This window comes from Trichosurus vulpecula, chromosome 2 (genome assembly GCF_011100635.1).
Source record: "Trichosurus vulpecula isolate mTriVul1 chromosome 2, mTriVul1.pri, whole genome shotgun sequence".
Classification (NCBI taxonomy): domain Eukaryota; kingdom Metazoa; phylum Chordata; class Mammalia; order Diprotodontia; family Phalangeridae; genus Trichosurus; species Trichosurus vulpecula.
The window spans coordinates 330,842,749-330,858,831 of NC_050574.1; the positions used below are offsets into that span (position 1 = coordinate 330,842,749).

The window sequence follows — 16,083 nt, forward strand, 5'->3', positions numbered from 1 at the left end:
GCTCTAAGCCCTGTTAGCTGGGGACTAACTCTTCCTCACAGATCACCCACTGTATCACTGTTGGCATCACTGGTCAGATTGCAACCAAAGATGAAATTTAGTCAAGGTTTTACTGTCCTAAATTGCAGCATCTTGAGTATTGATTTCATTATAAATTAACATAAATAAAATTATTATAATAATATATAATAAACATACAAATAATAAATATGAATAAAATTATTATTAATTATTAAAGAATAATAATACTTTTATATTGTGTCTTATGGTTGCAAAACACTTTACATGTACTATCTTTGATTTTCAATGATCCTTTAGGTAGGTAGGATAAGTATTATGATCCCTATTTTACAGATAAGGAAACTGAGACAATAGTAGATTTGTAGAAAGTCACACAACTTGGAAGTGGCGGAGTCAGGACTCAGACCCCAGGTCTTCTGATGCCAAGTCCACAGCACTATACTGCCTGCAAATGAACCTCCAGGGGAGCAGTAAATGCCCTTTTTCCAATACAAATCTGAATTTTTACAAATAAATAGATCAGCATATATGTAGGATTTAAAAAGCACTTTAATGGTCAATATCTCATCAGATCTTCACAACAATACTATGGAGTAAGTACTGTTATAATCCCTGTTTCATAGATGAGGACACTGAAGCTCAGAGAGATTAAACGACTTGACCATGGCCAGCCACAAAGCCGGTTGATGGCAAAGTCTGTATACTGCGGATGTATGGAAATCTGGAACTGAGTTCAGGTTCTGATTGTGTGGTGTTAAAAGATCCCTTTCCCAGAAACAGTCTGGAGGCAGGGCAATGGAGCTCCTGTCTTAAATTGAAGACAACCTTGCTAATTAGGAATTAGTGGTGGTGGTGGTGATAATGATAGATTTTTCTCTTATTGCTTATGGGACAGCTCCAAAGTTTTAGTTTCCATCTTCTATGGTTAAAAAAAAGTATTTATCCAATAAAACCTAGGGTGGTGCAAGTAAGATAGCAGAGTACATTCATAACCTACAGAAAGAAGGAAACTTCTTTTTTGCATTTATAAAGGCATAATATAATAAAATGAGCTAATATATTATTCAGTCAATAAATATTAAATGTATACTAAGCATTGTTCCAGACCCTCAGATTACAAGTACAAAGAATTCCACAATTTTCTCAAGGAGCTTGTATTTGAATGGAGAGATACCAAGAACATATTTAAGTATATGTGGCATAAATTTTTTAAATGAATAAATAAAAATAAATGCAAATTAATTAAATGCAAAGTAGTTTGGGCAGGAAGATATTAGTAATTGGGGAAATCAGGAAACACTTCATGCAGAAGGTGGTGTTTGAGCTGAGTCTTGAAGGAAAAGAGGAATTCTCTGAAGCCGAAGTATGGAGGGAATGTGTTCCAAGCATGGGAGACAGCTTAGGGTAAAGATGCAGAGATGGGAGATGGGGCATCTTGTGTGAGGAATGGAGAGAAGGCTGGTTTGATCAAATTCAGTCAAAGGGCCACACTTGAGGACCTAGAGGGCCACATGTAGCCTCAAGGCTATGGGTTCCCCTCTCTTGGACTAGACTGAAGAATGAGTAAAGGGGAATAATATCTGGTGAATCTGGAAAGAGAGATAAATGTTTTTAAAACTAAATAAAGTTTTATCTTAGGGCATTGGGGAGCCAGTGGAGGTTATTGTGGTGTGGTCAGATTTGTGCTTACAGAAGATATTTCACAGCAGTATAGAAGATGGATTGGAACGGGAAGGGACTTGAGGTAGGGATACCAATAATCTAGGCTAGGAATGATGATGGTCTGGATGAACTAAGGTGGTAGTTTTGTGAGTAAAGAGAAGGGGTCAGATGCAAGAGGTGTTCTAGAGATAGAAACAGCACAATTTGGCAACTAATTAGATGTGTGGGGCGACAGAGAGTGAGGAATCGAGGGTAATGCCAAGGTTACAGTCCTGGGAGACTGGAAGAATGGTGGTGCCTTCAACAAAAATAGAGAAATTTCAAAGAAAGGTTTTGGGGGAAAGATTATTCATAATGAGTTGTGGGTTTTGCACATGTTGAGTTTGAAGTATATCCAGAACATTCCAGTTCAAAATGTTCAACAGGCAATTGGTGATGTAGGTCTAAAGGTCCAGGTGTGACCCAGACTACATCAATCTGTGCGTCAGCTGCATAGAGATAACAATTAGGCTCAGGAGAACTGATGAGGTCACCAAGTCTGAGCCCTTTGTGACTTTGGCCAAACCACTTAACCTCCATGGGCCTTAGTTTCCTCATCTTTTAAAAGAGGGGGTCGAACTCTGTGGTGTCTTTAATCCATTCCAGCTCAAATCTAGAAAAATCTAGAGAATCTGAGAATTTAGAGAGAAAAAAGAAGAGGACCCAGGTCAGAGTCTTAGGGAACACCCACAGTTTGGGGGCATTGTGGGAGGTGACCGATAAAGAATAGTGTCACAAAAAAAAATCAGAGAAAAGCCAATATCCAGAAGAAGAGGATGATTAACAATGTCAAATGCAAGAAGGAGGTTGAGATGAATGGGATAGGGATAGGGACATGATTTCATTGAGAGGGGGAACCCTTAGATGAGCCAATTCCTTCTCTCCATGCAGCGAGAACATGGACTCTGCAATTGAGAGTCTTGGAGGATTGTCAAGAGCATTAAGAAGTTGAGTGACTTCCCAGGCCAGGCTGAAAATGCTTCTTCAGACCAGAAAAGAATTAGAAGGGTCCATTGAAGAACCGGATCTTTGGGTTCTGATTTTGCTACTAAATAATTCAGTAATTCTGGAAAAGTCATTAAAACCCTCGAGGCCTCAGTTTCTTCATTTGTAAAATGAGGTATTTGGAGTAAATGATCCCTTTTAACTCTAATAACATATGAGTCTATAAAGCAATTTGGCAGGATACAATTGATGTGCTAATTGCAAATGCTTTATTTATTTACTAAACCAATCCTAGCACAATCTCTACTAGGAATTATTTGTTAATTTTTTAAAATTTTGTTGTGTTTCTGCTTGTACTTCAGAGCAATGAAAAGCACATTTCTTTTAAAATATTTTATAATTCAGGCTTTTATGAGTTCAGAACGCAAAGTACTTTGAGTCAGCCTTTAGTCTGCTCTGGAAGGACAGATGCCAATTCCATGTGTGGGTAGAGTAGTTAGTAACATAAATGGTTGTTTTGAAGGGAAATACAAATCACTTCATGACCACAAATATTTTCCCTGTGATGGTGCCTGACATGACTCTAACATCCAACCTATGATTTAAGAGATTGTTGCTAGAAGGAGCATTTGTGTGACCTACAAAGGAGAGCCCATTAGTGGCTATGAAAACATGCTCACACATTAGATTAGTTGGCTGGCATCTAGTGGAGGGCAGGGTTGGTATGAACAGGACAGTGTGGGGGTGGTGCCTAGAGTCTTGAACACAAGGTGCCACTCTGGAAGGTCAGACATGGGGGGTCATCATGGTGGGAGGTGCTGTGCAGCCAAGAACCAGCAGGAGAACAAAGGGCACTTGTTGGGAAAGAGGGATAAGGCAGTAGAAATTAGAATGAAGGGGTATATTGTGTGGAGCCTCTGTGCAACCGTCTTCCCCAAGGGAATGATAATAATTAATAATAATAGCTTCCAGTTGTAGAGAACTTTAAGGTTTGCAAAGTGCTTTACAAACATGATCTCATTCAATCCTCACAACAAGCCTGGAAAGGAGGTGCAATTATTAGCCTTGCTTTATACAGATGAGGAAACTGAGGCAAACAGGTTAAGTAACCTAACTTGTTTAGCTAATAAGTGTCTGAAGCATGATTTGAACTCATGTTCCTGACTTCAAGTCTCCAAAGCTATCCATAGTGCTATCCTTAGCACCACCTAGCTGCCTAATAATCCCTCTTCTCATAGAGCAAACCAATTAGGATTCTTGACATCATAGCATTGGTGGCTTAAACTCGTAGCAGTTCTGTTTTAAAAGAGCCTTGATGCCAGAGTCAGAGGCCCTGGATTCAAATCCTGACTCTGGCACTTACTACCTCTATGAACTTGGGTGAATCAATAAATCTTCCTAGTTCTGTTTCCTTTACTGTAAAATGAGGGGGTTAGCTTAGCCTAGATGGCCTCTGAGGTTGCTTCTGGCTCTAAATCCAGGATCCTAATGACAGAAAGTTAACCAGGCGTGTGGATAAAATTCACACAGGTGCTTTACTCTGTGCCCACCCCTAGCACACTAGCACAAAAGAAAAGATGTTTCCACACTTCACAGTGCCCCACAGAGGATGCACATGAAGGGAGAAGGGAGAGAGGGTGCAGCCAGGGCCCATGGGAGCACAGTCCCGGGGAGGAAGTTTGGAAGTTTTACATCAGCATTAGAACTGGTACTTGTACAGCATGACTGCATAGTGTTTCATGGCCTTCTTCCCTTCTTTTTTTTTTCTCTTCAAAGAGATTGTGTGGAGTGTATGTTATTTAACTCAGGGAGGCTGGCTGACAACCAGACATGCCAAAAGCACTGCAGGGATGAAGTCATCACCCGGGTGGATTCAATCAGTAAGTGTAGCCAATGAATGGCAGAAGAAGCTAGACGCTGCGACAGACGTGCTGGGTTTTGGGGGGTTGTTTTTTGGTGGGGGATGGTGGTGCAGATTGCTTACAAGTTCATTTGGTACCTTCCATTATGGGATCTCAGCTGAGATGTTTGGGAGTCTTTCCATGGGGAAAGGGGGAATTCTTAACTTTGAATGAGGAAGGGAAGTCTCCAGAAGGACATGGAATGAAGTCCCTAAGACTTCCTTTGCCAGTCGAGAGGCCTGGATTTTCATCTCAGTTCTACCACTAACTCGCTTTGTGACCTTGGGTAAGTCACGTTCCCTCTGGGCCCATTTCCTCATCTATAAAAAGGACCAGGTGATCACTAGGGTCCCTTCTACCTCTAGTCATTATCCTGTTGTTCTAGATTCTTATAGATTTTCATGTCTAAAGGTCTGCATGCATACAAGTGCCATCCTGCCTCTTACACTGAATACCTCTATGACCTTGGACAAGTTCCTGGGACTCAATTTCCTCCCCTGTAGGATGGAGGGTATTGGACTAGATGGCCTCTGAGGTCCCTATTAGCTCTAGGTGACTGTGATCCCATATGTGGGGATTAAGCATTTACATGTAGATAGAATAGATACCAAGGCTAGCCTTTTCCAGTTTATGAGGTACCTTAGTTATGTAAGCCTTAGTCCAATTACCAGACATCTGCTTCTTCCTATCCCCTTCCTTAGCCAAGAAATTTTTAATTAACTCCAAATTCTATTTCTGCCCCCCGGCATGACTATGTTTTCCTTAAGCTATTTACTCTCTAGGTAGCACCTACCCATGGTTAGACTCCACAGCATCCCCAGATAGTTAGCTCAATATTGGGACTACAAGGCTAACCTTGTCTGCTCCTTCTCTAGAAATTTCATTTGTTGTTCACTGTTCCCCATTCCTACCTGAATGCCTGGACTCTCCTGGGCACTTGTACCTCTTTCATTCTCATTAGAACTTAGGTTTCAGGTCAGGAAGACCTTAGTTCAAATTCAGCTTTAGATACTTACTAGCTGTGTGACCTTGGACAAGTCACTTAACCACTGTTTGCCTCAATTTCCTCAACTATAAAATGGGGATAAAAATAGCACCTACCTCCCAGGGTTGTTGTGGGGATCCAATGAGGTGATATTTGTAAAGGCTCTTAGTACAGGGCCAGTATCTGTGTTAAGTTAATATAGTACCTGTGTTAAGTTAATATAGTACCTGTATTAAGTACCTACTGAGCAGGTACTTAATAAATGCTAATTATCATCATCCTCATCCATTAAACTGTCATAAAAGATAGTTTTGGGGTTACTCTGCACTCATTCCTCCTCCCCGTATGATCATGCTCCTCTGGCGAGATGGTTTCCATCTGTACACAGATTTCTCTTGTTCAGTCATTTCAGTCACGTCTAACTTTGTGATCCTGTTTGAGATTTTCTTGGCAAAGATACTGGAGTGGTTTGCCATTTCCTTCTCCAGCTCATTTTACAGGTGAGGAAACTGAGGCAAACAGGCTTTTGTGACTTGCTGAGGGTCAGATAGTACCATAGAGAAAGCTAGTTTATTCTCCAGCCAAGGAAAGAGATGGGAACTTTTAACCAAACTATTCTCTATTCCTCAAGCTCTGAGAAAACAGCTTTTTGTCAGGGACCAGCTCTTATACTGAAATACCAGTTCAGTTCAGCGAGGCTTAGAATAAATTGGGATATGACTAAGCTTTAGTCTAGTTCAGATGTTTTAGAAATGAAATGTTCTTATGCTGGTTCAAACTAGTTCACCTAAACATTTCCTCCCACTCTAAATGTAAGGAAAAAAGGATTATCAGAGTCAGGGTTCTGGTATTCATTTTCAAGATTTAACAGTGTGGATGAGAAGATATATTGCTGCCATGAATGGTGGCACATACCCATAATCCTTGTTCCTGGGAAGGCTGAGGCCAGTGGATTCCTTGGGTTCGGATATTCTGAGCAGCAGGGGAACTAAAGTCAATTCTGCTGAGTCCTGTACAAATACAGTAGTGAACTGTGAATGGCTACCAGGCTGCCTAAGGAGGTGTGAGCTAGCCCACATGGTGAAAAATGGAGCGAGGTAAAGCTTCTGTGCTGATGAGTATTGAGTTCAACCCATGAGTGGCCACTGCTCTTACAGCCTAGGTGAGATTGGGAGACTCAGCCTCCAAATATTTGCAGTTTGATGTGTGGTCCATTGAGTTAATTGATTTGTGTCTGTCTGTCTGTCTTGCATAGGCATGGCACATGGGCAGTCAACTGAATAAAGAATCGAATAGTAGATGAAATATTTCTTAAGAAAATTAAATCGAGAATTAAGAACACAGAACTTTAATAACTATACTATTTTGTTACTTCAAGAAGCATTAGCGATTTCTCAAGTGTAAATAAGACTTCACTCCACTGATGGTTACACTATAGACCTTAATAGATGGCATGGGTGATGAGTCAATCAAATCAATAAGTGTTTATGAACCTTCACCATGGGCCAGACACTGGGCTAGGCGCCAGTGATAGAAATATTTAACCCAGTTAATTAGGCTGACCTTTGGAAGATGCAAAGCTTTTCCACTGACATAGCTTTCAAAAACCCAGCATTACCTCAGACATCAAAATTGGGGTATGGTATCATAGTGAGACTTAAGCAGCACAATAGATAAAATGCTAGACTTGGGAGTCAGGAAGCGCTGAGTTCAGATCTTCCTTTAGACACTTGAAAGTCATGTATATCCCTTAATGTCTTGCAGACTCAATTTCCTCATTTGAAAATGGGGACAATAATAGAACCCACTTCACAGAGTTGTTAAGATCAAATAAGAACATATGTGCAAAGTGCTTAGCAAAAGTGCTGTATAATTGTTAGCTACTATTTTTATCATAAATGACTAAATACAGGATATTCCCAAAGTCTCAAAACAGTTTTAAGCTATCATAGCTCATAAAAATCTCCTCTCGTTTTAAGCTATTAAAGGTTGTAAAAATCTCTTCTTGATTTAAGCTATTACAGCACTGATATTTTTAGAATACATTGTATATTCTACAGGACACCAAGAGATTGCCCTAGCCATCTACATTAGAAACACAAAGTGGATGGAAAGTACGAATTGCTCCTATTGTGCAGTTTGATGGGCAATCCATAGAGTTAGTCTCTCAGCATATAACCTGGACAGGGCATGACAGACAGTAAGCAGATCCCAGAATTGATTAAGAGGATGTGAGAAGTCCAGATTGCATTTGAGAACCTGCTTGGCTGTTTTACTCATTCAGAGCTGCTCACTGCTGCCAAAGCCGCTATTTTAAAATTCTCTTTGATGGTGTGCGGCTGCAAATCTCAGAATCCCATGATCTCATGAAATTACAGATGATGTAAAGGACAATAGAAAGGGACATGGGAGATGGAAATAGGCTGCATGCAGTCTGTTACCAGGAATGACCTGCGTGTGAGGAGTCTAAAAGACATCAGTAAAGGCACATGTGACTGCAAGAAGAGGCAGAAGGGAAGATCAGCCATATACAAGGAGCTATTTTCTTCTGAAAAAATGATGGAATTGGACTAGCTAGTCTCCAGACTCTGGGAATCTTCCCATGACTCCCAGACTCTGTTTCTCTCAGACTGTGTCTGACGTTTGTGGTAGTTTACCCTGCTTTTATCCTGAGTCTTTGAAAGGTGTCATTTGCTTCCTTAAGAAGGCACTTGCCCAATTCACTGTACTCCCTTCTTATTCTTTAGCCCCTTAGTTTTCATTCTCATGGGACAGAAGTACACACACAGCTTCAATCACAAAAGGCTGGGTACTGGGACAGACTATTTTTTTTTAAGCAAAATGATCTTTTTTTTAAATGTAAGCTGAAATGGTCCAGGCCTTCTACTTTGACAGCCAACTAATCTATCTGGCCCCGAGTCCAAGCTTCTCTAAACAATGAGGCAAGAACTGAGAAGCATTTCATATTAGCAGTATTCCTTTCAACAAATTTTTTTTTGTAATTTTGCCCTTTCTTTTTTAATCTATTTAAAGTCATCCTATCTGCTACCTTCATTTTCACCTCTCACTTCCCCTGGTTCCTTCCCCTCCTGAAAATTAACGTTCCAAATGATTTCCTAGTTCAGCCGTGGAATGCAACAGCAAGGTTCTGATAACATACCCTTAGGTCAGCAGTTAAGCAAGAGGGAAGAGAGGAGGAGGGGGAGCTTTCCAAACATAGACCAGACTAATCTTTTTATCCCCACTCCCTGAAAATCGTGCTACTAAGGAGAAAGGAAGGTCGTGCATCTCTCAGCTCAGCCACTCAGCTGGAATGACCTAAATAGTAGCCACTGAAGCATTCAGCGGCCCACATCCTGACATCTGTCTCTGGAGGTTAGCAGCTGGGGTCACTATGTGTCCCTGCTTTGTTGATATTAATGGAAAAAACAAAACAAAACAACATTTTAATGCCTCCATGTTCCCAAGGGCAGATCTTGTCCAGCAGTCGGTTGTGTAGAGCTCACTATGCCTTGGTTCATCCTGCCTTGGAGCTCAAAGGGACGTTAAAGGTCACCTTGTCTGACCCCTTCTTTTTACAGATGAGAGACTTGGTCCCAGATAGGGGGAGGGAGTTGTCTAGGGCCACAAACTAGTTAAACCAGAACTAGTATTAGAACCCAGGTTTCTTGGCTTCCATTCTAGCTTGTCTCCTAGTAACCAAACTCCTTACACTTAAGGCTGCCCTCTTGCAAGAGGCCCATTCCTTCAGATCAGAAGTGGATGAAGTGTATTCACAGACAACTTTTCCTCAATAGCGTATTTACTGAGGATTCCAGAGCACTTTCCTCTTCCCTTTTGGTTTCTATCTGCCATCTTCTCCCAGCCTCTTTGAGTGTTAATCATTTCTTCTATATCAGTATCACCAACAAACTTCTCAGATGATTGAAGTTTACCTAATTTGTTCCATGTGTCCCCACAGGAAGTCCCTGACATAGAAAGGAATTCATAGTCCCCAGAGGGATGAGAAATCCAGAGCCTTGGCCAAAGCTTTGGATGATAGAGACCAAAAATAATCTTTTCAGGACCTAGACTCCCCCTCCTCCTCTTCCTCTTTCTCTTTCTCTTCCTCCTCCTTCTCCTCCCCCATCTCTCCTCCTCCTCCCAGTCCCCCAGCTGTCTGTCTCCATCTCCAGGATGGAGTGCAAATGTTACAGTGTTCAGGTTAGCCAGATCCCTCTCTGCTGCTCTGCCAGGCTGAGCTTTGCGTGTGTTATGGGTGATAGCATGGCTCAGAAATACTTCTCCCTCCCTCCCCTTCTCTTAACTTTTTGGCTTTCTTCCAGCAAAAGATGACCAGGAAGCTGTCCTGTGTTTCTATAAAACTGCCAAGGACTGTGTCATGATGTTCACTTACTCTGAGCTCCCCAGTGGCAAGTCCAAGCTTATGGTCCTCAAGGAGCCAGGTGGGTATCTCTTCAGATTGGGTGAGCTCACTGGTCCCATCCTCCAATGTCGAAATGCCATAGGGTGTCCCACCAAGCCTCTGGCTGCTTACAGGGTCGTTTCAGAATCAGAATCCAATGTACCAAAGGGTTATATTCAAGGGACATAAAACAATAAACAGTTGGGATCCCACCCAACAAACTCCAAAAAGTCCACTCTGTACTAGCTGTGCTTCTTTCCTACCTTTTTTCTTCTGCCCCACCTTCCCTGAGTCCCTGAAAAATGAGGAAGAAGTGAAGAATGAGGCTGCTGTCCACCTGTATTAGGAGGGCAGAGTTTATAATCTCAAAGAGGATCATAAACATGTCTGAAAGGTTCGGAACCGCCGGATATAAGAAACTCTCAAAGTAGAAGGCAGAAGAATCAAAACATATATTTAGGCTCCACAGTAACCAACCCATGAACCAGCATCCCCATTTTGACATATTAATGAAAAGTTTCCAGGCCCAATAAGTACGCCTTACAAGAGTAACCAGGAGGCTACAGAGAAGCATGATTGCATAAAGCAAAATCATGCTTCCCCCTCTATGGTAAAAAGATTACCCACTGGCCTGAAGTCTTTGTTCAGCTTCCTCCCGTAGGTCAGCTCTGCTACTGGCAGCTCCTGCTTCGGCTGCGGCTGCGGCTGTAGCTGTAGCTGTAGCAGCCTCTGGCTCCAACGGGAGCTGCTTTTAACCATCCAGCTTCTGCGGGGGTGTAAGGTATGCCGGGGAAAGCACAGGTTCTTTCAATCTGCTTAAGCAAGGTGAAGGGGTTGACCGGGAAAGCACAGGTTCTTTCCATCAGCTTAAGCAAGGGAAGCAAGGTGAAGGGGCCGACAAGCTTACTCCAGTCCAACATACAAACAGTATTCAGTTCAGGGGAAAAAGCCAAACTAGTCAAGGGCACTTGTTGACTAAGTGCTAAGGAGCCCATTTTTGGTTGCCAATACACCACCCCACAACCAAAGCAGGGAAGGGGGCCAGACTGTCAATGAACATCACTGATTGACCCTCCCTTGGATATAGAATCCACTCCAAGGAAGGGGTATGGCCTCTTAATTTTTAGAAAGAAATTTTACTGATACCTTTTGGGTTGTGGGTGGTTTGTTGTTGTTGTTTGAAAAGCAGCATGGCAGAGTAGGTACAGAACTGGCCTTAGAGCCAGGAAGGACTGGGGTCAATTCTTACCTGTCACACATCCTGGCTAAGTGTTCCTGGACAAATCGCCTGACCTCTCAGTGTCCTAATCAGCTCTCTAAGAGAAGTTGCTGATGCCTACGTTGGGTTTTCTCATCTGGGAGTTCCCTATACTAATGCAATCACAGATGCCTGTTTATCTACATTCCCCACTTTATTCCCCTTCTCACTGCTACATCTTGGAATCCAACCTGGGATGGAGGGCACAATAAAGCCCCTCACCACAACTTCCATTCTGCTCCTCTCCAGAGTGTGGTTCTGCGCCCAGTGCCATGACAATCCTGTTGGCTGTGGTGGGAAGCATTCTTCTAGTTGGCATCGCCCTCCTTGCCATTTGGAAGCTGCTCGTCACCATACATGACCGAAGAGAGTTTGCAAAGTTCCAGAGTGAACGTTCCAGAGCTAGATACGAAATGGTAAATTGGGAATGCAGGGGATGGGGGTAGGGGGGGGGGAGCCAGGACTCTGGTCTGAGACAGAAAACAGTCAAAAGTTGGTGACCACACAGAGGGGCACAGTGACGACAAAAGAAATGGGAAGCTGACGCTAATCTGACATTATGGAGCATCTGGTCAAGACACAGCAAACATTGACTGAGGATGCACTGTGGAGGGCAGCTAGATGGTATAGTGGGTGGAGCCCTAGATTTGACATTAGATATACTCCAGCTTAAATCTTGCCTTAGCTATCTACTTAGCTGTATAACCCTGGGCAAGTCACATAACTTCTCTCGACCTCAGTTTCCTCATATGGAAAATGGGGATAATCTCACAGGCTTGTTGTGAGGATCAGATGAAATTTTACATATATGTATATAATACACACACACTATATATGTATATAATTACATGTTTGTATACACACACACACATATATATGATGCTTTGCAAGCTTTAAAGCACTATGTAAATGTTGGCTGTTGTTATTGTTATGTGTATAATGCTGGCTCAGGCACTGGCAGAGCACAGTAGGAATGGGAAACGCTATGTTTTTGCCCAAGAAATTTGCCCTGTTTAGTTGTTGTTGAATTGTTTCAGTCTTGTCTGAACCTTGGTGACCCCAGTTGAGGTTTTCTTGGCAGAGATATTGGAGTGGTTTGCCATTCCCTTCTGCAGCCCATTTTGCGGATGAGGAAACTGAGGCAAACGGGGTTAAGTGACTTACCTAGGGTCACACAGTTAATAAGTGTCTGAGGCTGGATTTGAACTCATGGAATTAAGTCTTGATTCCAAGCCCAGTGTTCTATCCACCCCACCACCTAGTTGCCCCTGCCCTGCTTAGTAGAAGACACAAAACTGGCATACATGACATGGTCTGAAGAATGAAAAAACTGCACATTCACAAGTATGAAGGGTAAAAGGTACAAAAGCCCCCCCGTCCCCCCACTCCAGGCAGGTGCTGAAGGACCCCAAACAAAGCATTGGTGGGTCAGGTAGGAGGTTAGGAAAAGAAGCTTCATAGATGTGTGAATCCTGATCTGTGTCTTAAAGCATGGATTTGGATGTCTCTGGGTAGGGTGGGATGAAATTTGGGGAGAAGTGGAGCAGAGGCAAAAATGTATAATTTGGGGGAGAGTGAAGGTTACTTAGAAATGTCAGGTGTAGGAAAGCCAGCTGATCCCCTGTAATTGAGACAGAAAGACTTCAGGGGACAGTGGGGAGCGGTTCAGAAACTGTTTAAATGACGGGAGTAAGGTGGATAGTAAGGGAACAAGATCATTGAATTGTGGGTGAAGTGCTGATTATCTGCCTAGCCTTTTACCTAAATGTAGCATGCAGCAAGCAATAAGTGAGGCAGCTTTGGCATGTAAAGTGATGGGAGAGCTGGGTTCAAATCCAGCCTCACCCACCTATAGCTGTGTGACCTTTGCAAGTCACTTAACATTGCTCAGACTCAGTTTCCTTTTCTTTAAAAGGGGAATCATGATGGCACTTAATGCTTTGCAAACCTTAAAAGTGCTATGTAAATGTTAGCTATCATTACCTTTGATATTTCACTGAGTTCTGATTGTTTTATGTGTGTTCATCATCTCTGAGAGACTCAGCATGGTATAGTGGATAGAAGGCTAGCCTTGGAGCCAGGAGGACCTGAGTCCCTCACCTCTGTGTGACCTTGGGCAAGGTGCTTAAATTCTCAATGTCCCAGGCATCTCTCTAAGGCTCTAGGTTTCAAAACAGGCACTGACCTCAATGGATAGAGGGAGTTTCTTCAACAGGGACTTCTCAAATCACAGATCTCATCCCTATCCTAATCTCCAAAAAACTATCTCCCTCCTCCAACTCTTGGAAGGTAGGGTAAGGGCTAATTAAATAATTGTTGACTGGATTGTTACGATAAATAGCCCTCCTCAATATGAGCTTATATTTTATATATTATATTCAGGTGAATTTTCTTAATGCTTGTCCTTTTCACATTCATTTGTCTAGGCTTCCAACCCTCTCTATAGAAAGCCAATATCTACCCACACTGTGGATTTCACCTTTAACAAGCTCAACAAATCCTACAATGGCACCGTGGACTGATGTCGTTCTTCTGAAGAGGGATTGGGGGGACTTTTTTTTTGGAAATTTTTTCCAAGACTGGAATGCCGTAGACAAATGCTTGACTGTATTACTGCTCCCTAAGTAGGAAATGATGAACAATCCTTTAAAGCGGGCTTGGACAAGAAGCCTTTTGTCTGGGTAGGAAAGGGCACCTGGTTTTGCTGTCCTTTGCACAGGCTGGAGCCAGGCCAGACTTGCCACCTACCTACCTAGGCCCAGAAGAGGTATGTGAAGGGGGGAGGAGGGGAAAGGAAGGGATGGAGGATGCTGGAGGACCTTGGCACCTCCTTGCTTTTTTCAGTTTGCTAAGTGATCTGAACTTTAGAAAGAATCATCTGACTTGAAGGAAGTCCACCCTGATACCTTTCAGGGCCAAAGGGAAGGTTGTTTGGAACCAATTGTGTGTGAGTATAACCAACAAATGGAGTCAAGAAGTCTGGATGTCTTAGAGTTGGTCGTTTTTATATTAAAAAAAATTGCTGAGCATTTATGGTTTTGCCCCGATGACTCCTCCCTCCCTGTTGGCTGTGCAGCAATCCTGTTGGTAAAAGTACTTTGATACTTGGCATCTGTAAGGGAGTAGAAATCCAATACTCAAATCCTCCTTCTTCCCCTCCATGTTTGGTACTTTGGTGATGAAAGGGAGGGGAATATCTCCAGGGATTAAATATTAAAACCAAAAAGAAATTGGATTTTGTGTGCCACTTTCTGATATGGGATTGAAGGTACTGAGAGGTTGTAATGGGGATAATGCCTTGCTGGAGTCTCTGCTGAGTCCAACACGATTTGTCCCAATCTGCCAGGCTGGGTCCTGGCATCCATGCTCTTCTTTTGTGTGGGTGGGGTTGGAACAGATGTTGTAAGCAAAATAGAAATTGAATGGTTGCCAGTGGCATCTGCCTTTTGCCCATTGCTCACTCCTTTCCCAGGACTAAGAGCAGTTACCTTCTTAAACACTTTTTGCTGGATGCATTATTTTCTCTTTTCTTCCCTCTCTTCCCCATCCACCTTGGCATCACCAAGACCTACAAGTCCTTCCATATTGATATCCCCTTAAAAGCACAGAATGCCAGAGCTGGAAAGGACCAAAGAGATCATCTACATGTTGCCTCCACCCCCAACCCCACTGGAATTATAAGGTCCCTGAAGGCAGAAACTGTTTCCTATTTTGTCTTTGTATCCCCAGCACCAAGCATCATGTACCAGAGTTGGGGAACCTGTGGCATGTGGCCCTCTAAGTTCTCAAGTGCAGATTTGTTCTGTGAAGTTTGGATTCAGTCAAAGGGTCACACTTGAGGATCTAGAGGTCCACGTGTGGTCTCGAGGCCACGGGTTCCCCACCTCTGGTGTAGACCCTTAACAAATGCTAGTTGATTAATTGATCTAATATAAGGGGTTGGAAGAGGGAAAGGAGGGTGATTCCAGGAACTTGGTTGGGGAAAAAAATTTGTCTTTATTTGCACTAACTTCCCACTGAAATTTAGCATTTCTTTCAATCATAACATTGAGAAGGGGTCCATAGGCTTCCAGAGTGCCAGAGGGATCCATGACACAAAGGTGAAGAACCCCTCCTTGACTGATTCTAACCCTCTCCTGGTCTATATAATTTTAAAAATCTTTGTAACCACAGTGTCCATTGAGTGTAATAGGCAATAATAAGTATGTTTTTGTTATTGAAGAAACTGAGACCCAGAAAAGAGGGGTGACCCATCCAAGGCAATACAACTAATTGGTGGCAAAACCCAGGACTCTTAATTCTCCAGCTTCTTCTATGTCTTGTGGATGTCCTCTTTCTTGGTCTCTTTCATGCTCTCTTTTTAAGGATACTATACTCTGACTCTTTTTTCCCAGAATTCTCTCAAATTTTAAATTTCATATCCTCAGATATATATGTCCTCAACTTTGGACCAAATTCCTCAATTCATTTTAAAACATTGAAATCTGACACTTATTGCAGTGGTGTCAAACTCAGAAACTGGGGGCTACTAATCTGTACACAAGATTATGTACATATGTACATAATCCGTACATTGACTTAGTAATGTTGTCCATGTTCTTTTATTTATGTTCCTAAAATATTTCCCATATGTCTGGTTTAGGCCCTTACTCAGGGGTGATTGCTTGACACCTCTGTCTCAGTGAAATTGTCACAATAGATGCCACTCTCTCTCTCTTACTAAGTAAACATCTAGTTTGGCATTGCCTTTACCCAACCACACCAGAAGTTAATTGGTGATTAGAAGCTTGCCTCCTTAACCAAATGCTGGGAGGTCAAAGCAATCTAGAGAAAGGGCATTTCCACTATATTCTGTAAAGGTAAGTAG

The 16,083-nt window shown here is 42.5% G+C and overlaps 1 protein-coding gene across 1 annotated transcript in view; it reads left to right on the forward strand.

The window, feature by feature from the left end:
- ITGB5 (integrin subunit beta 5) overlaps window positions 1-14,834 on the forward strand; it is a 192,264-nt gene extending 177,430 nt beyond the window's left edge. The window contains exons 12-15 of the mRNA XM_036745271.1: window positions 4,444-4,547; window positions 9,879-9,998; window positions 11,466-11,632; window positions 13,643-14,834. Coding sequence (XP_036601166.1) covers window positions 4,444-4,547; window positions 9,879-9,998; window positions 11,466-11,632; window positions 13,643-13,738 — 487 coding nt within the window. The 3' untranslated portion in view covers window positions 13,739-14,834. The remainder of the gene's footprint in view (window positions 1-4,443; window positions 4,548-9,878; window positions 9,999-11,465; window positions 11,633-13,642) is intronic.
- Window positions 14,835-16,083: the final 1,249 nt, after the last annotated feature.